This window comes from Narcine bancroftii, chromosome 2, assembly GCF_036971445.1.
Source record: "Narcine bancroftii isolate sNarBan1 chromosome 2, sNarBan1.hap1, whole genome shotgun sequence".
NCBI lineage: Eukaryota > Metazoa > Chordata > Chondrichthyes > Torpediniformes > Narcinidae > Narcine > Narcine bancroftii.
In genome coordinates, this window is record NC_091470.1 from 356,716,971 (window position 1) to 356,738,573 (window position 21,603).

The window sequence follows — 21,603 nt, forward strand, 5'->3', positions numbered from 1 at the left end:
ACTCCCAGCCATGTAAAGTGGCTTTTGAATAAAGGTTTTCAGCATTTAAATAAAAAATAAATTAAAAAAAAAAAAACAGTAGAGTGCAGTATTGTTTTGACTTACAATGCGAGTCCCGGAACTGAACCCCATCATAAGTCAGGGTCAACCTGTAATTGGTTTGCTCTGTTGGGGGCTGGAATGGGTCTGATGGGACAAATGGTCTCCTTTTCAGATAAGCAATAGAATATATCTTGGGGCAGCACAGTTAGAATAGTGGTTACAATGCTTTTGCAGTGCCAACAACAGGGTTCGAATTCAGCGTTGTCTGTAAGGGGTTTGTACTACGTTCTCCCTCCCACCATTCAAAAACATACTGAAGTTGTAAGTCAGTTGGATGTAATTGGGAAGCACAGGCTTGTTGACTGAAAGGCCCTGTTATCATGCAGTATATATCAATTTAAATTTTACTTTTAAAACTTTGTGTGGTGATGTTACTTCCACTAGCTCTTAACCTAATTGGTCAGAAAGACCATGTCCAGAAAGGTGCTGACAGGAGCTATTTTCAGGTTCATTTCCATGCTGTTTACTGATGACTTTTTAAAATTAATTTTCTATACTTTACGAACTCTAAAGCTTATTATTTGTAGTTCAGTTCAGATATGTTCTCATTTCTCCAATGCTCTGTTGCATGTTTTTATTGCAGGAACTGTGTCAGTGTCGTCCTGTGGATGGAAACTGTTCGTGTTGCAAGGAATGCATGCTTTGCTTGGGAACTCTGTGGGATGAGTGCTGCGACTGTGTGGGTAAGTCCTCTTTATCTCCCTCGGGTATTTGTTAATTTAATTTCAGTGGCGCAGCTTGTTAAACAGGAAGTGTAAAGAATAAAAAACATACAACGTAGTAATAACTGGGGCATGTTGTTATTGGGTTAATTGCAGCTTGTTTAAACTTATCCTGTGCTCCTGTAATAAAATTTAAAAACTGCGCTACAGAGATTACAGGAGCGCAGAAGGTGGAAGCATCTGAGGAACTGGTGGTCTCTGAAGAGACTTTTCCTTTTCTCTTTGCTTGTGGCACCTCTTGGTGTACTTTTATAGGGCAAACAAAAGTAGACAAATTTTGTTTATTGTGTCCATGGAAATTGAGGAACTTTGAAAAGTACATGAATGCATTCTTTCCAGCTGAAATTGAAAGTTAATATTTCTGGACATTTCTACATTTAGGGAAGAACATACTGGCTTGCTTATAGATGTATTTATTGGTCAAAGACTTGTGTTTGTGTAACAACTTCCATCACTCCAGGGTATCCAGTGTGTTTGTTTGTAACCAGTGATGTACTTCTAAAGGTCTGCCCCTGTTGTGAGCCAAATTGCATAAACCAATCTCCATATTTCCTTACAACGCAGAAAGGGACTTTATGGCCAACTCAGTCTTGTCCTCATAGAGAAATCATATGTCCTACTGACTTCCTCTGTAAAATGTCCTCCCCACATTCTCCTCAACTCCACAGAGTCTATCTCTTGCTTACATGGCAGGGGCAATTTACAGTGGCCAACCAACCCATATGTCTTTAGGATGTGAGAGGAAACCAGAGCCCCTGGGGGAAGCCTTGGGATGGATCACAGGGTGAATGTGCAGAGTTTGCACAGAGAACACCAGATGGCAGGACTGAACCTGGACACTGGAGCCGTGAGCACTGTGCTGTAAATAGTATGTTAAAATGATTGCACCTGTCTTGCAGTCTTGTTTCAAGGAAAGCATGGACACTGGGGCTAATGACCCTGAATTTTAAAATAATTTGTATGTATCTGGGAAGACAGACCTTTAGCTCCACATGTATGGCTCGGATGCAGTGAGCCAGACAGGCCACATCTGTAATGGTTCTATGGCTTAGTGCAACTCCATTTGGAGTTAGAGAGAGATCTAGCACAGAAACAGGAACATTGTTCCACTGAGTCTGCACTGACCATCGAGCACCCATTTACAATAATGCCCTCAACCATTGTTTTATTCTCACCATAGGAACAAGTTAAAAGTCAGTACCTCTCTAGTTGTAGTCTCAGAGCCATGGGGCTCTCGAGAGTAAAGCCAAGAGATTTAGGGCTAATACCCTAAGTGGCAACATGGGTAAACAGATTGGCAAACAAAGTATTTGGCATGCCTGCCTTCATTGGTCAGAGTAGAGGTTTGGTATGTTACCAAAGACATTTGAAATCTTCTACAGGTGTTTAATGGAGAGTATTCTGGCTGGTTACATCACTGTCTGGTACGGAAGTGCAAATGCACAGGACAGCAAAAAAATCCAGAGGGTTGTTAACTCCCTGCTGCATCATGGGCACCAGTTTTCACGATCGAGGACATCTACAAGAGGCGGTGTCTTTAGTAAGCAACCTCTATCCTCAAGGGCCTCCAATATCCACACCCTCTTCACTCTGCTACCATTAGGCAAAAAGGTACAGGAGACTGAAGACGAAGACAAGCTGGTCCAATTTCCCCTGCACGCTGTAGGAAATGCTTGGGCACATTTTTGAAGTAGTCCTATAGGACCTGAAAATGGTACTTTAAAATTAAACAAAATTCAAGTTCAAGTTTATTGACACGGGTAGATCTTCTACAATCAGTCTAACAGGTTAACTCTGACATGCATAGAGCTATACAAAGTAGGAAAACAAGAGCAATTACAGTGTATAGTGTTAGAGTGAAAAACATCAATTAGTGCATAGGAAGGGTTAACATGAAATCACTGTAAAATTCATTCAGGAGCCTGATGTCTGCAGTGAAGTAACAATCTTTCAACCACGGTAGGGAGTCTAGTACAAGAGGGCACAAATTCAGGATTGAAGAGCGCCCATTTAAAACAGAGATGTAGAGGAATTTCTTCAACCAGAGAGCAGTGAACCTCTGGAATTTACTACCATGAGTGGCTGTCGAGGCCAGGTCATTGGGTGTATGTAAGGCAGAGATGCATAGGTATCTGAATAATCAGGCTATCAAAGGTTATGGAAGAAGACAGGGGAATGGAGTTCAATGGGAGAATGGATCAGCAGAGCGGACTCAATGGCCTACTTCTGCTCCTGTATCGTATGGTCTGTGGTCCAAAAGGAGGGAGGAAAGAGAATGTCTGAAGTGGGATGTGACCTTCACAATATTGGCTGTTTTTTACCTTGGCAGCGGGAGGTTGATGAGGGGAGGGATACTTGTCTGATGTTCTGAGATGCTTTCACCACCACCTGCAACATTAGAGATACTCTCGAGCAGGAATGGCCAAACTACAGACCCTGTACCAACTGCAGCCCATTCCCCATTTTTAAGTGACCCAAGGTGAACTTTAAAAATAAAATAGAATATGGCCCAATAGAATGTAGTCTCTAACAATAAATGGCACTGTACATACATTGCCCTACTTAGTTTCAACACTAGATGTCGCTGCCAATTTGAACAATTACTATTCTATTAAAATGTTACTCATCAGTGAAAACGTTTACCTCAGGTTAAAAAAAAACATTTACCTCGGTTAATTAAACCTGGCGGAAACAAAAAAGATGGAAAATAGCAAGGAAGTGCCGAAAATGAATACTTTTTCACAGAAGCTCAAGGGGTTTGATTTGCAAGGAAAGTTAATAGCCTATTTTTAGCCTACTACAGGTGCTTATCCTTTTATTCGAGATTCTTGGGACCGGATACTTCTCAGTATTCAGAATATTCTGGATTATGGAATTAAAATGCCAGCGGTACAGACTTGCGCAAAACATAAACCTTTTTTATGGAGCAATGCCGCATTGAAGCTGGCTCATAGACCAACGCTGTCTTCGTTACCCATAATCCCCCACTCTGCTAGACCACTCTGAGGAACGCAGAGCAGTTCCAGCTGTGTGAGGGATTATGGGTAACGAAGACAGCTATTGATCCCGCATTAAAACAAAAAAAAAGCTCATGCTGCTGGGCTCTGCTGCACCCTTGTCTGCCTCCTACTGGCCCAGCTCAGCTGCCATTAGCCTGCTTCTCATCAGCTGGTCCCTCTGCTGCAGGGTGGCTTCCCATCACCAGCTCCTCTCTCAGGCCTGGCTCTTGCTGCTGCTGCTTGGGCTCATCTGCTCCCCAGCATCCCCCTCGGCTTTTCTCCCTCCGGCACCACCTCCTCCTTGGCACTGGCTTGCTTCTCTCCTCCTTCCAGGCCGTGGAGCTCAGCACCCGGCTCCCTTTGCCCTCTGGCCCCGGCAGGCTCCAACTCTCCTTGTCCTTGCTGGGCCTTCACGCTCTTCAGGCCTTGTTCTCTCCTCACTCTCTCCCCGCTCGCCCGCCCGAGTCGCACTGCTGCTTTCTCCCCACTCAGAGCTCAAGTTGTGTTTTCTCCTCACTTTCTCCCCACTTGACCGCCCAAGTCACACTGCTCCTCTCTCCCTGCTCACAGCCCAAGCTGTGTTCTCTCTTCACTCTCTCGCTGCCTAAGCCGAATTCTCTCTTCGTTCTCTCCCCACTTGTTGCCCGAGCTGCATTCTCTCCTCGTTCTCTCTAGAACACTTGAAAATATACTATACATGTAGGAAAGAAAATGTTTGGTTTTCAGAGGTTTTTGAAATCATGGATAAAGGGATAAGGACCATGTACCATCAAGTAGGAGGTACAGGAACATCAAAATCAGGACTGTTAGGCTGGGAAATATAGGGCCCTTCATAACGTTTGGAACGATAGTGTGTACAAAAACAATAGTTCGCCAGTGGTACAGGAGTAAACCACTTAACTACTTAAGCTTGTTCATTAAGAAAACCTGTTCTCTGACTTCTGAATATCTTTACATAGAACATTAAAACACAGAACAGGCTCATGGGCCACTGATGTGCTGACCTACATAAACCTACTCAACAAACTTAACCTTCCCTACCTCACATCCATAACCCCCTTATTTTTCTTGCATCCATGTGCCTGTGTAAGAGTCTTTTAAATGTCCCTACTGTATCAGACTCAACCACCAGCCCCAGCAATGCATTCCAGACACCCATAATTCTCCGTGTTTAAAAAAAATCCCTGATGTCTCCCCTAAAGTTTCCTCCACTCACTTTATTCAGATGTCCTCTGGTATTTGCTATTGTTGCCTGAGGAAAATAGTGTACTAGCTGTTCACCCTATCTATGCTTCTCATAATCTGTCAACCTCTCTTAAGTCTCCTCTCATCTTTCTTCACTCCATAGAGAAAAGCCCTAGCTCTGTTAACCTTGCCTCACAAGATGTTTTCCAATCGAGGCAACATACTGGTAAATCTCAGCATCCTTTCCAAAGCTTCCACATCCTTCTGAGCCAGAGTTTTACAGAGCTAAATGTCAGGGGCCCATAGGCCTGTTCCTCTTGTAAATTCTACCTTTCATTTTTTTATTCTCTAGTCTTTCTTTGATCCTTCATTTTTTTAATTTTGTCATTCATTGGTATTCAAATGATAAGTTTCCTCTTAGGGTCATACATTGCCCAATGCAATGAGAGATTGCTAGCCCCAGTAAACTAGTTTACATCTTAATCAAATTCTTCCAGAAAAGTGAAATCTGACAGGATAACATTGTGATGGAATTTTGTCTTTAATTCCTAGGAATGTGTAATCCCAGAAATTATAGCGACACACCACCCACATCAAAGAGTACTGTAGAAGAGCTTCATGAACCCATCCCATCTCTCTTCCGTGCTCTGACAGAAGGTGAAACTCACCTGCACTGGAATATTGTCTCATTCCCTGTCTCAGAAGAGCTTACCTATCACGAAAACCTTGTCTCCTTCTTGGAAAGCCTGGACATATCTCCACTACAAAATGTTTCACTGCCAGCAAACAGTCCACACGTCAAACTCGATGGCGAGAAAGGTAATGTATAATCATTGTGTTGAGTTAAATAACTTAATTTTTTTTCTTTCTGACTGTTAAAGAAGGCTATTTCTGCCTGTCTGATTTTAGGCCTAGATTTCTTTCTCTTCATTCAATAAAGATAATCTACTGAATATGACCCACATTTCTGTTTTTAGCAATAGAGTACAGTGAAGCATTGAATTATAGAACAGAGGTATATGAGTATGCCATTCAGCCATTTAAGCCACAGATGCTGGCTATTCAATATGATCATGTGTGATGGTGCAACTTCAATACCCTATTCCTGCTTTCTCCCCATGCTCCTTGATCCTTTTGGCCAAAGGGGAACATCCAATGCTCTTTTCAATATATCTAATGAATTAGCCTCAACTACATTCTGTGTAGGGAGTTCCACACATTCACAACTCTTGAGTGAAGATAAATCTCAGCCCTAAATAGCTTATCCCTAATCCTTCAACTGTGATCCTTTGTTCTGGAGTACCTCAACATCAATAACTCAATGTCATTCATCAAGTTCAAGTTTATTATCATCTACATTTACAACAGCTTTTCTACAGAACACGGCACACACTCATACATCCAGTTCATATGTACATCTATATCTATATTCCTGTCAGAATCCCCTCATTCTTCTAAATTCCATTGAATACAAATGCCTAACCTTTCATCCAGAATTCTGAAAAACGGCAACCTCCAAAAACCAGCACTTTTTTCGGTAGATTACATAAACTCATCAAAAATGGAGTTTGGCACCAAACATGACCCATTGTGACCCTGGGTCAACTCCCATATATCCCATCGTGTTCCGCTACTATATAAGAGCCTCCAAATCGCCTATATGGACACCTGTCCACTGTTGTGTCGTGTGAAGATTGGTGGTAGCTCAATGGCTGTCGTCGCTACCCATAATCTCCCACGCATCTGAAATCACTGTACCAACACTGGGGAACTGAGAAGGGGGCTGTTCTCCCGGCACTAGCACAGCGGGGTGGGGGGGGGGGGAAGAGATGGCAGCACGACTCGGGTGGGTGAGGGGGGTGAGAGACAGCTGCATGATTCGGCTGGGGAAGTGGGAGAGAGAGAGAGACGGCAGTGCAACTCGTGCAGGCGAGGGGGGTAGAGAGAGAGACGGCAGCGCAACTCAGGCGAACAAGGGGGAGAAAGTCAGCAGTGCGACTCTAGACAGGCGAGGGGGGGGAGAGAGACTGCAGCACAACTCGGGCAAACAAGAGGGGGAGAAACAGTAGTGTGATTCAGATGGGTGAGGGGCGGAGAGCTGGCAGCATGACATGCGGGCAAGGGGAGGGAGAGACGGCAGTGGGACTCGGAGGGGTGGGGAAGAGAACGGCAGCGTGACTCGGGCAAGCGAGGAGGGCAAGAGAGATGACAACGTGACTCAGGCAGGCTTAAAGGGACGTAAATCAAAATGATTCTGAAATCTGGATTCTGAACAATGGTGGATGTCAACAATCCCAGATAATAGGCACTTACATAACCAGAGTTTATCAAGCCTTTCCTCATATCCCAGTCTTGCCATCCCAGGAAGCAGTTTGGTGAACCTTTGCTGCATTTGCTCATTACCAAGTATGTCCTTCCTCAGATGAGCAGCCCTCACCAAGGCATTAATTTGCTGTTTCTGTATTCAAAATCTCTCACAATAAAGGCCAACGTGCCATTTGCTTTCTTCAATGCCTGCCGTTTGGTACTCCAATAATAACTGTCTGCCAATCTGAAAAGGACCTATTTATTACTATTCTGCTTCCTACCTACCAACAACCAGTTCTTTATGTATGTCAATACATTGCTTCCAATACCGTGTTCTCTGAATTTTCACACCAATCTCTTGAGTGGGACCTTGTCAAAAGCCTATTGAATGTCCAACTATACCTCATCAACTGATTCACCATTGTCCACTCTACAGATTACATACTCAAAATATTCTAGAAGATTTGTTGAGTACAATTTCCCTTTGTGACTCCTCTCCAAACATGCATTCAGAGAATCTTATCCTAATTGCCACGTTAACTAATTTGTTCTGACCCTATCAGAGATATTCCCTTTATTCTTTCCTCTTCCCCTCTCTCCTCTGTAACAGAAAATTAATCTATATTCACTTTCACATTTCTAATGAAAGGTCTCAGACCTGAAATGTTATCTGTTTCTCTTTCCACAGATGCTGGCTGACTTGCTAAGGGCTTCCAGCATTTTCTGTATTTATTTCAGATTTCGGCATCAACTGAATTTTTGACTTTTAAACTTTTCCCTTAATCAGTATCAGCTAACCTAAAAGAAGAGTGTTTCATTTGTATTTGGTTTGTTTACTTTGTTCGCCATCAGTAATTGGAACAAAGCTGTATGTTTTCCTCATGTCTGCGTGGTGGGTTTCCTCTCATTGTTCAAAATGAACCAGAGTTTAAGTTAATTGGGTGTAATCGGGTGGCATGGGCTTGTGGTGTACCCTGCTGTATGTCTAAATTTTAAATTGAAAAATCATGAAGCCTGATCGGAAAAGCTATTCCCTTTGTCTTAATCACAATGTGCCCAATATTACCTGTTAACTGGCCAGCCTGTGCTTCTCCTCCTGCACCTTCCTCCCTCCTCTCCTCACCACACCTCTCCCACCTTTTTATTGAGACACCTGCCAATTTTTGCTTATCCTTGACTAAGAGCCCAGGCCCTAAATGTTGTTTACCCTTTACTTCCTGTGGATGCAGTGTGACCTCCTGCTGTCTTTCTCCAGCATGTCTGTGTATTGCACTCAACCCCAGCATCTGGCACTCTTTTGTTTAACTTCTTTGCTGAAGGCGTTTTTGTGAGAAGGTTGGGTAACTGGTTGGAAGCTAGAATATTACAATGAGGAATCTAAAACTCTTTCTTTGGCTTGGCTTCGCGGACGAAGATTTATGGAGGGGGTAAAAGTCCACGTCAGCTGCAGGCTCGTTTGTGGCTGACAAGTCCGATGCGGGACAGGCAGACACGGTTGCAGCGGCTGCAGGGGAAAATTGGTGGGTTGGGGGTGGGTGTTGGGTCTTTCCTCCTTTTCCTTTTGTCAGTGAGGTGGGCTCTGCGGTCTTCTTCAAAGGAGGTTGCTGCCCGCCAAACTGTGAGGCTCCAAGATGCACGGTTTGAGGCGATATCAGCCCACTGGCGGTGGTCAATGTGGCAGGCACCAAGAGATTTCTTTAGGCAGTCCTTGTACCTTTTCTTTGGTGCACCTCTGTCACGGTGGCCAGTGGCGAGCTCGCCATATAACACGATCTTGGGAAGGCGATGGTCCTCCATTCTGGAGACGTGACCCACCCAGCGCAGCTGGATCTTCAGCAGCGTGGACTCGATGCTGTCGACCTCTGCCATCTCGAGTACTTCGACGTTAGGAATGAAAGCGCTCCAAAGTCACAGGTTCAGTTAACTGACAACTTACAAGAGCTTTCTAATGAAGGCACGAAGAGTTGCAATACTTGACCTTATACTGTCTCACTATCCAGGGACTTAAATAGTCTCTCCAGCAGTGTCACAGCATCTAGGGTTATTCCCCTCTTAACTCTCGGCCCTTTCATGCAAAGAAAAAGCCCGACTATAAAGGCGGAGATCTTCTGCCCTTAGTCGGAGACTTCGCTTCTTGAATACGGCTCCAAGGCGCCGACTGCAATCCCTCTTGGGGAAGGATAATCGATGGAGCACAGTGCTCTGCCACCTCCAGCGGCTGGTTAGGGGCGGGCTGATGATGCTGTCAGCCCATGGCCCATCTCCCACTCATCCCTCTCCCTCCATGACCTCCTCAGGACAGGGGCGGTCGGCAGGAGCCATCAGGGCAGGGGTGACCGGCGGGAGCCATGAGGGCAGGGGCAACCGTGAGGACAGGGAGAGCCAGCCGCTCTGGTGCCTCACCAGGCCACCGGCCTTCGGGACTGCTCTCTGCGGCTCAAAACACTGAAGAGCAAAGGCCGTCTTTCCTGCCCATAAGCCGCTCTGGTGCCTCACCAGGCCACCGGCCTTCGGGACTGCTCTCTGCGGCTCAAAACACTGAAGAGCAAAGGCCGTCTTCCCTGCCCATAATCTCTCATGTAGCTGGAACTGTTTCGGGAAACAGAGCGGTTCCGGCTGCATGGGGGATTATGGGTATTGAAGACAGCCATTCCTCTGGCGTGTATTTACGACGGGTGGCACTACGGCACCAGTTGCCCTGCCTCAATCGGCTCCGGAGGGCACTACGAGGCACCACTCAACATGAATGCAGCACAGGAAACAGCCTTTTAGGGCTGCTCCATGAAAGGTAAGTTTTATGTTTTCCCTCAGCGCTTGTAGCTGGCCTCCAGGTGGAGGACTTGCATGAAAGGGCCCTCTGCCTCTCTATCCCTCTCTCTCTCTCCCTCCTCCGCCTTCCCATTCACTTCATAACATTGTGTGAAATATCTCTCATGTTTATTTACATGGTGCAATTAAACTTTGGATCACTGCCAGCAAATTTATTGCTGTTCCAACTGCAGGATTCTTTGTTTCTTTTAAAAAAAATCTGGTGTCGTACATATTGACTGTTTCCTTTGAGAATAAATTTGTTAGAAAGACCAGAATAATTGCAATTGACAGGAGAATAGTATGTTGATGTATTTGGTATTAAAGCCAATTTTAATTTCCCATGCATTACGGCAGTTAGGAAAACAGAAATTGGATCTCACGGCATTAACAAATCATTTCTTGACACATGCACACATGATGCAGCTTCACATTGTGGAAAGCCCTGAATCAGACCATTCTCTAGGAATGTTAGCTCCCATGCCCCTGCCATTATACAGGCGTCACCTATGTTGACGTGTGTTGGAATCAGGCTCATATAGTCCTTTGGGGAAAAGGAAAATCTTTGGAAGAACTATCTAGTTAGCCCTTGTTCCAGTTCCTAACCAATAATTTATGAAAGTTTAGAATTTCTTGATTTTAAAATCAGTTTTTAATTTCAGAAATAATACTTTTTTTTACTAAATTCCTGAATATATATCATGCATAACACATCACCAATCTTAGTATAAACCATGTAATTTCATTTATCCAGTTAAAGTGGACCTTTGGTGGTTTGAAAACAAACAGAAATACTGCTGCACAAACAGACTTTTTAATCACTTTGTAAGGCGCGAGAACTCCATTATAGCAAGAAGCACCTCCACAAGCTGCTAGTTTTACCCCAAGAGAGACTCCTCGTGGCTTACAAATCATATCTTTTATAGCTTCAGACCACTATATTTCTAGAGCATTCAAACAGACTGCTACATGTAAGTACATGTTCCATGGAATTCTCTTGGGATTTGTTAATCAGAGTCATGTCCCTGACCCAATGGTTAATGGTCTTTTACTACCTTACCAAACATGGAGCTGTTCTTCTTCATCGTTGCTGAATTACCAAAACGTGTCATGGAATCTTCTCTGCCATATTATTTTGGTTACTAATTTAAAACTTACATTCACAACGCTGTATTAACATTATCACAGTTTTCCTTTATGTATGTTTCTGAACAAACCAAGGGTTTTTAACACCAGTTTTATCTCCTTAGTGTTTAACACTAAGAGGGCTTTAAATTCTGGCCTTGCCCCATAGAGCCTTTGCAGCAACCATGACTCCCAGGAGATAAAATTAATAAGTTTGCAGATGTCATGGAAACTGATGGTGGCTGGCGTTGATAGTGAACAGGGCAGTGTGAGGCTACAGTGATATTGATCAGCTCATAAGTCAGGCAGAGCAACAAAAGATTATTGTAAGTCGATGCCTTGTGATGGGGTCAATGAACAGTAGGTCGAAAAGGACAGTTGAGGTACAAAGGAACCTTGGAGTACAATTCAGAGATCCCGAATCGTCACATTACAAGTAGATGAGATGGTGATGAAGGCATATAAGATACTTGCTTTCATTAGCCTGGACTTGGAATATGACAGCAGGGTCTGGTAGAAATTTCTAAAATAGTGGTTAGGTTCGGCTGGAATACTGTATGCTGTTCTGATCACCCCATTATAGAAAGGGTGAGAATGCAGACCAGATTCGCCTGGATGTTGCTTGAGATGGAATATTTACTGAATTACTTTTTTTTAAATTTAGAGATACAGCACAGTAACAGGCCTTTGCAGCCAATGAACCCATGCAGTCCAAAAAAAACAATTAATCTACAAACCTCGTATGTTTTTGAAGGGTGGGAGGAGACCAGAGCACCTGGAATAAACTCTCGCAGACATTGGAAGAATGTACAAACTCCATAGAGCGCCGGATTCTGACCTAGGTTGCTGGCACTGTAATAGCATTGTGCTATCTGCTACGCCAATCTTGCCTCAATAGAAAGACTAGGTTTGTTTTCTTTGGAACATAGTATAGCGTCATCGATCAGCCACATTAGACAGAGAGTTATGATTACTAGGCTTTAATCACCTTAAGTCAGGGGTGTCAAACTCAAATTCACGGAGGGCCAAAATTAAAAACTTGGACTAAGTCGAGGGCCGAACTAAATATTTATTGAAAATTTTCAACAACATCTGCATGTTTTCTCTTCTTTCAACATATGTAATGTTAAACTTTTTCTTATTAAAATAAATGTTTAATAATAGTTTTGGATAAACTCTTTCATTGTCATTGTCATTGTCACTGGCCCATTTCCTTTGGAGCTCTGAAACCGTGCACATGACGAGTCAATGAGGGATGATTAAAGCAGTGGTCTTCAAACTTTTTCTTTCCACCCACAGACCACCTTAAGCAATCCCTTACTAATCACAGAGCACCAATGGCACAGGGACCCGAGTGGAAAGAAAAAGGTTGAGAACTGTTGTATTGTGGTAATTTCACATCTGATTAGGTTAATTTTTAGGCAAGTGGTCAGAGAAGGACCCCCCCCCCCCCACCCCAAGAAAGGCTTAAATCACAGGAACAAAATAAGCTTCCGTCTCACTGCTCCCAATCTTACACACAGTCCTGATGTGGAATGTGGGGTCGCAGCTCCACGTTCACCCGAGTTCAGGTGCTGTCTGTGTGGAGTTTGTACGCTCTCCCCTTGTCTTGGACCAACAGGTCGGTCGCCTGACGAAGGCACCCGAACCCCCCATTGAAACGCTGGGGTCCGGGGCGGTGGAGGAATTGGCTGAGAAGAGCACGTTGCTCCAACCCCCCTCCCATGGTTGGAGAGGGATTAAACTGCGATCTCACGGCGCCAGGCTCGTCTCCAACAAAAGGAGCGGGAGGCAGGGTCCGCCGCGCACGGAGCGAGGGGGAAGGCATCGCCAACGAGACGTTCGGTCCGGCGGCGTCGCTGAAGCGCAGACCCAGCGAGGATGGTCCCCAACTCCAGCCGCGTCTGTGTGTCCGGGAGCCGGGCGGGCTGAGTGCGACGCTCCGATCCCCGGGATTCGGGACTCTGAGATCCCTCCACACCTCCAGCGTCTTCATTTTCACCTTCAGTGTGCATGCGCTATACTGGCACGGCGGTCAGCGGGCCAACTCTAATATATATTTAATATGATCTTGTGGGCCAGAGTTTGACATGTGTGCCTTAAGTCATCAACACATCTCACATGTTGCTGCCCCAGTTCCACGGCAGGTACTGAGGGAGGAGTTTGGGTGTAACAGCCTTTATAGGGATTTCTGGGAGGGAGGAGTCACAGGTTCAGGGGATGAGCCAGCTCATACAATACATAGATGCTTAAAGGTAACCAATCAGGAAGGTTCTTGTTGGTTTCAGAGAGATATTTGTTGCTCCTTGGACACCCACAACCGATTCCTTCAGATCGGTAGCTTCAGTGTCTTGCGGAGGAAACTTGCCCCATCAGGGCTTTCCAAATGATAACCTCTTCTTCTGCAGGTCATCACAGAGTTCCTTCTGTTTCTCTTATTTCAGGTGAAATACTTCAGCCAGCCATTTCCTTTTGTTTGGATCACAAGGGTTTTCACAGGCTGAAGTCAGAATTCACAACCCGTCTTAAAAATGGGGTTTCAACAAGCTGGCAGCTTGCGATGACTGCAGAAACCAGTTTTCTCTCTCTCTCTCTCTCTCTCTCTCTCTCTCTCTCTCTCTCTCTCCCTCCCCCCCCCCCCCCCCACCCTTGCAAAACCACATAACCTTCTTATAACAGCAAACTACAACCAGACAGATTGCAGTACCGGTTCCAAACTTTTGAGTCCTGTTCATCTGTTGCTTTGAAAACAATAATCCATTTACACCTGCTTTTGAAATTCTTTAGCAAAGCAATCTCCTTGTTTTATTGTCTTTGCAAAGCTCTTGCATTTTAAATGAGATCTGTTTTGTGACATGTTTGTTTGTGAGCTACACTAAACCCCCACAATCTATCTCCTTCAAAATCATATCTATATACAAAATAAAATAAGATATAATCCATCACAATACATTCAGTGGCTTGCACCATATTCACCCCTTCTTTTGAAACAAAGTCCGACAGGATGAAGTGATTCAATGCTCGTTACAGGTTCAGCCTGTCCAGTGGTCTCGTCTGTCACTGCCACCATCGTAAGGTTTGCTGTGGTTCAGCTGCTGGTTCCCAAGTGGTGTCTTGCACAACAGGCTGTGCCTCCAGGGCTGGTGGGGGTGGGGGGGTAGTAGGACCGTGGGATTGCTTGGTCTGGCACTGTGTCGGGCGCAATTAGTGGGGCCAGTTGGCTGGGGATACCGTGAGGGAATAGTGATTGGTTGGTTGAAGGGTCCCCTGCATGCTCCAGATCTCAGATGGAAACTGTTTCCTGGCACCCATCCTGGTACTCCACGTAACCATATTGGGGGTTTGCATGGAGGAGGTGGACTTTCTTGACCAGAGAGTTAGTGTTGTGACATCTGATATGCCTCCAGAGCAGTACGAGCCCAAGGGTCATCAGCCAGGATGGCAATGTGGTTCTGGCACCAACTTCCTCCTCAGGAAGGAAAAAGCCTTTCATGCAGTGTCGGATTAGTAGTGGTACAGAGGAGGGACCTTGTGAGATAGAGCTCCTCAGAGAGGACATCTTGCCACCGGGAGATGGGTAGGCATTTTAACCTGAGGGCTAGGACTGCCTTCCAGATGATGGTATTCTCCCTTTTTATCTGGCCATTCCCCCGGGGGTTATAACCAGTGGTCCTGCTCCTGGCTATGACCTTGGCCAGCAGGTGCTAGTGTAGCTCCTCACTCATAAACAAGGATCCCCGGTCACTATGGATAGAGCAGGAGTATCCGAATAGAGCAAGTATGCTACACAGTACCTTTATGACTGTGGCTATGGTCATGTGGGGCAGGGGATGGTGAAGGGGAAGCGGGAGTATTCGTCAATGATATTCAGTAAGTATACTTATCTGTTGGTGGACGGGAGGAGCCCTTGAAGTCCATACTCCGCTCGAAGGGCACTTGGCTTTGATGAGGTGGGTTTTGTCTGGCTAAGACCGGGCAGCTCAGTGTCAGTTCCCTGATATCCTCAACCAAGTAAGAGAGGTTATGGGCTCCAACGGTGTGATAGAGCCTGATGACCCCGGGATGACAGGTTGTTGTTGAGAACTTGGAGGAGGTCACATGTGCGCGTTGGCACATGTCCTCCAGGATAGGGCATCAGAAAGCTCGTAGAGCTTCCCTGGCTGGTACAAGATATTGTAGGTGACTGCTCGTTGGTCAATCAGCAGGGTGAACAGTTTTCAAGCCAGGTTAGTGCTTCCAGTGGTGCACAGCTACCACAATGGCTTGGGCCTCCTTCTCAATGGCTGGCAAAGTTCATGGCCCTGGAGTGTCTGGGAAAGAAATCACGTATCACTCTCCACCTGGAAGGGGATGGATTCATCCACAGCGTGCATCACCACCATGGCAATGTCGCCTTTGAAGCGTGTGGACACCGCTTGTTCTTCTGTGGATGGGGGAAAGGTGGTAGATTTCATTGGGGGTGGTCTTTGTCCACGTAATATGGGTGTAATATGAAAAGAAGCTCAAGCACCTATTCAGGGCCTTGAGGGTATGGAGCAATGGGAGTTCCAACAGGGGGCGCACGCGATTGGGGTCAAGCCTAATGAAGCCATTCTCCACCACGCAGCCAAGGATGGGCAGCCATGAAGTACTGAACACGCACTTTTTTGGTTATATGTTAGGTTGAGGCTTTTGGCCATCTGGTGAAATTTCTGCAGGTTAGTGTCATGATCCTGCTGCAGATGGTCACATTGTCCAGGGAAGGAGATGTGGATTTTAGCCCATAGTTATCCACTATCTGGTCCATCTCCCTCTGGAAGATAGAAACCCCATTGGTGACCCTGAAGGGGACCTGGAGTAAGTGGTAGAGGTGGCCTTCTGTCTCAAAGGCAGTGTATGGGCTTTCTTCCAAACAGATTGGGAGTGGTGGTAGGAAAACTTGAGGTCAATGGTTCAGAAGACCTGGAACTGGGTGATCATGTTTGCCATGTCAGCAATGCGGGTGAGTGGTTAGGCATCCAGCTGGGTGATATGGTTTATGGTCTGGCTGTAGTTGATGACAATGCGGTGTTTCTCTCCGCTCTTAACAACCACCACCTGTGCCCCCCAGGGGCTGGTACTGGGTTCTACGATCCCTTCTACCAGAAGCTGTTTCACTTATGCTTTGATGAAGGCTTTGTCCCCAAGGTTGTATCACCTGCTTTTGGTGGTGACCATTGCAGTCGGGGGTGAGGTTCTCGAACAGGGGCAGCGGTGGGACCCAGTGGGTAGAGAGACTGCAGGTTGTGCTCTGAAGGGGGTTCAGGTGGTTTAAAAATTTGCAGTTGCAGACAGTGAGGGAGAGGGGTATGAGCCATCAAACTGGATTTGGACGCTCTTTAACTGGCACTGGAAGCCCCACACAGTCAGTGTCATGGTGCAGCAGCCTTGGATATCAGCCGAGTGGGATTTGGAAGCCAGGGAGACTTTACATTGTGCCGGGGTAACCATGAGAGAGTAGCGCTGCACTGTGCCTGGGCGAATTAAGCTCTCCGTGCTCCCTGTATCAAATAGGCAGTTCGTGGCGCGACCATTTACCTCGATGTTCATCGTGGCCTAGGCCAGTTGATGTTAGCTGTCGTGATTCAGGGTAATCGAGGCCAGCGTATGGTCACTGTCTGAGTCGCAGCTGTAGAGTTGGTTCACGGGTGCCCACCAAGATGGCTGCCCCCATGTTGTGCACGCAGTGCTGCTCCTAGCCGCCAGAAGCGGTGCCATCCCAGTTTGCCATCCCCATGGTCCCACCGAGCCGCTTCCCATGACTGGAAGTAATGCCAGAGGTGAAGCCAGATGTGGCACAGTCCACAATGGCAGCAGCTGCTGGGAACACACGCCGCTGCTAGAAAGGGGTTGGGTCCTTTCTTTCTGCAGGCGGAGAATGTAGCACTACAGATGGGGCATTTCTTTCTGGGATGCTTTGCATGCCCACAGCAGTAGCACTTCGGGTGCTCAATGGCAGCAGCGTTGACCTGGAACCCCGCGTCCCAAGATAGCGGCACCTGAGCTCCCCATTTGGCGGCCACGTTCCCTGAAGAGAAGACCTCTGTGTTCAGTTGTGCTGTCACGTACTTTAGCCAGATCGACTACTTCTTGCAGCCTTCGATCGCCCTTTTCCAGGAATCTCTGTCTGATGTGATCAGACTTGAATCCAACCTCGCATGCCTCGCAAATCAGGCCTTCTAGGTGGGCAGTAGCAAAGACTTCTTTGCAGTCGTAGGCTCACCCCAGCTCCACAGGACCCTTTTGTACTTGTCGACTGACTCACCAGGCACTTGTCTATGACAAGGAATCTGGCATGGATGATGTTCATCGGGTTTCGATACTATTTCTTTAGCAGCTCCATTGCGGCCGAGTAAATAGTGCAATCCCTTATCATCTGGAAGACTCGGTGGCCGACCTGGGTGAAGAGTAGATCTCATTTGTTTTCCTCACTCTGCACTCATTGCGTCTCATGAAAGCGTTGAGGCAGTGCAGCCATTGATCGAATTTGACCGAGGCCTCTGGATCTTTAGGGTTGGTGTCCAGTTTATCTGGCCATATTGCCTTGTCCATGGCAAAAATTTAAGGTGATTAAATTGTAGACAGAGAGTTCTGATATAGGCTTTAATCACCTTGAGACACCAACAAATCTCACATGTTGCTGGCCCGGTTCCAAGGAGGGAGGAGTTTGGGCATAACAGCCTTTATAAGGATTTCCGGGAGGGAAGAGTCACAGGTTCTGGGGGTGGGCTAGCTCATTCAATACACAAATACATACATAGGTGGTATAAGGGTGATCAGAGGGAGAACCTGATAGTTGTACAAAATTATGAGAGCAACAATAGGATAGATCGTATAAAACCTTTCCCAGAGCAGAGAGCATAGGTTTGTTAAACAATGAGAGGTTTAAGGGGATCTGGGTCAAGTGGATACTGGAGACAGGTATCCTCACAATGTTAAAGAAGTATACCAGCAAATTTGAGCCGAGCACTACATTGCATTGGATCCTACTATTTTCCCGCTATATCCACTAGCTTCCAGTGTGCACTATCTGGCATCCCATTTTACTTCATTCATCCCTCAACCCACCAGTGCCTCTTGACATAGAGAAGTTTTTAAAAAATGACCAATTTCATTATTAAATGTTCATTATAAAATAGTAGCAAATAGATTGGCAAAATATTTATCAAAATTAATACATATGGATCAAACTGGATTTGTTAAGGGTTGGAAACCTTCAGATAATGTAGCGAGGCTCCTTAGTTTGATACATTTGGTTCAAAAAATGGGAGACATGAGTGTGGCAGTGACTTTGGATGCTGAAAAGGCATTTGATAGGAGGAGTCACGTGATGGAGTAGTGGCCGGACGGAGAACTCCAGCCCTCTCCAGAAAAGTCGGGAAAAACAAGAGAAAATACAAAGGCACAGAAATAAAAGTTAAAGAAAAGTGAGTATAAAGGTGGAAAGAAGATGGAGACAAAAGAAGAAAAATCAAAATCAACGGTAAGAAGAGAGGAAGAGAAGACAACGGAGGAAAAAGGTGAAGGCCTTACCTGTCCGAAGAGGCCCGCTGTGGAGAGAGGAGCCCGCTACCTCAGGTCGGTAGAAAAAGAACTACAACAATGGCCTACAGAGCCGAGTAAAAGTGCGCAACCGCGCATGAAAAAAAACACACCGACGGGAGGGGGGACCAGCTGGAGAGTCGATCTCCACAGCCGGCAACGACAGCTGCAGAACACCTGCAGCAAGAAGAGACCACAGAAGACAATGGAAACAAGAAAGAAGAGAAGGAAAGGGCAACAAAGAAACAACAGATGGCCAACCCAGAGGAAGAAGAAGAGGAAGAATACAGTGAAATAGATGAAGGGAAAGGCAAGGTAAAGGATATACTTGCTCTTGTTAGAGGATACATGGAGTCATTTAAAGAATGGCAAACACAGGAATTCAATGATTTAAGAAGAAGAATAAACAACACAGAAGAGAAAGTGAATAAAATAGATATGACCTTAACAGAAATGGGGAAAAAAATGGACAAGATGGAAGAGCGGGCAGTAGCAGCAGAAATGGAGGTAGAAGACTTAAAAAAGAAATTGGAGGAATCTAATAAAAAAACTAAAGAGACACAAGAACTACTAGCTCAAAAAATAGATATAATGGAAAATTATAACAGAAGAAATAACATAAAGATAGTGGGCCTTAAGGAAGATGAAGAAGGCAAGAATATGAGGGAGTTTATAAAAGAGTGGATCCCTAAGACCCTAGGATGTCCAGAACTACAGCAAGAAATGGAAATAGAAAGGGCACATAGAGCATTGGCCTCTAAACCACAACCACAACAAAAACCAAGATCTATTGTAGTAAAATTCCTAAGATATACTACAAGAGAAAAGGTACTGGAGAAGACAATGGAAAAAGTAAGAGAGGGCAACAAACCACTGGAGTATAAAGGGCAAAAAATCTTCATTTATCCAGATATAAGTTTTGAACTCCTAAAGAAGAGAAAAGAGTTCAATACAGCAAAGGCGATTTTATGGAAGAAAGGGTATAAATTTATACTGAAGCATCCTGCGGTATTGAAAATATTTATTCCAGGACAACAAAACAGACTGTTCTCGGATCCAGAAGAAGCACGAAAATTTGCAGAACAATTACAAAAATAGACTGAGGGATGAAGACGGGTAATGAGAGTAAAAATGACCACGATTGATATGTATGCGGGTAAAGAGGTATAAGAGTGAATAGAGACAATGGGCATACGTGAAAGTATCTGTAATTAGAGGAAAACATAGATAGTATAGACAAGAATTAATAAGGGAAGGTAATGGAATAGAGAGAATAAGGAGGGAATTAAAAGAGTGACCTTTGTGACATATGAAAAGTGAAATCTTTTCTGGGGGGGGCTGGGTGGGGGAAAAGAGCGGTCACTGCAAAATCAGTTGACGCTTGCGAGTGGATTCGCAAATCCAAATGGAGAGGGGAGATGTGGTTGTCCGACAAGGGATAAAGGACAACTCAGGAGGGGAAGGGGAGATTGGGGATAAAGAAGATAGAAATAGGAGAATAAGGAAAATGTTGGATGTTGTAGGAATGTTGTCTTGTAAAGAGTTGAAAATAAGAAAACAGAAATGGAAAAGGAGGAAAGGTAATGATGGAAAAACGGAAAGAGAAGATAAACAAAATATAAAATGGCTATGCTGAACTATATGACTTTAAATATTAATGGAATACATAACCAAATTAAAAGGAAGAAACTACTAAATTTACTGAAAAAGGAAAAAATAGATATAGCATTTGTCCAAGAAACACACTTAACTGAATTGGAGCACAAGAAATTAAAGAGAGATTGGGTAGGACATATAACAGCAGCATCGTATAATTCAAAAGCAAGAGGAGTGGCTATATTAATTAGCAAAAATGTGCCATTTAAAATAGAAGAGGAAATAATAGATCCAGCAGGGAGATATGTTATAAGATGTCAGATATATTCGGAGCTTTGGAATCTACTTAATATATATTGACCTAACGAAGAAGATCAAAAGTTTATGCAAGATATCTTTTTGAAGGTAGCTAATACACAAGGGAACATAGGGAATAGGAGGGGATTTCAATCTGAATTTGGATCCAAATATGGATAAAACAGGGAAAAAAATTAACAGGAAGAACAAAGTAACCAAATTTATAATTAAATCAATGCAAGAAATGAAACTTGTGGACATATGGAGGAAACAAAACCCAAAAGAAAAGGAATACTCATACTACTCGACTAGACATAAAACATACTCAAGAATAGACCTATTTTTGTTATCAGCTAGTATGCAGGATAGAGTAAGAAAAACAGAATATAAAGCAAGAATGCTATCGGACCATTCACCCTTAATACTGACAGTAAAGCTAGAGGACATCCCTCCAAGAATGTATAGATGGAGATTAAACCCCATGCTACTTAAAAGACAGGATTTTAGAGAATTTATTGAAAAACAATTAAAAATGTATTTTGAAGTAAATACGGAATCAGTGGAAAATAAGTTTATACTATGGGACGCAATGAAAGCATTCATTAGAGGGCAAATAATAAGTTATGCAACCAAGATGAAGAAGGACTATAATCAGGAAACAGAGCAGTTGGAAAGGGAAATAGTAAACATAGAAAAAAAATTAGCAATAAAGGAAGATACAACCAAAAGAAGAGAATTAGCGGATAAAAAAATAAAATATGAAACATTACAAACATATAAGGTGGAGAAGAATATAATGAAGACAAAACAGAAATATTATGAACTAGGTGAAAAAACACACAAAATCTTAGCATGGCAGCTTAAGACAGAGCAAACTAAGAAAATGGTATTGGCAACAAGAA

At 44.5% G+C, this 21,603-nt stretch overlaps 1 protein-coding gene across 1 annotated transcript in view; it reads left to right on the plus strand.

The window, feature by feature from the left end:
• The window catches only part of twsg1a (twisted gastrulation BMP signaling modulator 1a), a 96,862-nt gene that overhangs the window by 64,893 nt on the left and 10,366 nt on the right, over positions 1 to 21,603 (plus strand). Inside the window, exons 3-4 of the mRNA XM_069922391.1 lie at positions 686 to 785; positions 5,561 to 5,827. Coding sequence (XP_069778492.1) covers positions 686 to 785; positions 5,561 to 5,827 — 367 coding nt within the window. The remainder of the gene's footprint in view (positions 1 to 685; positions 786 to 5,560; positions 5,828 to 21,603) is intronic.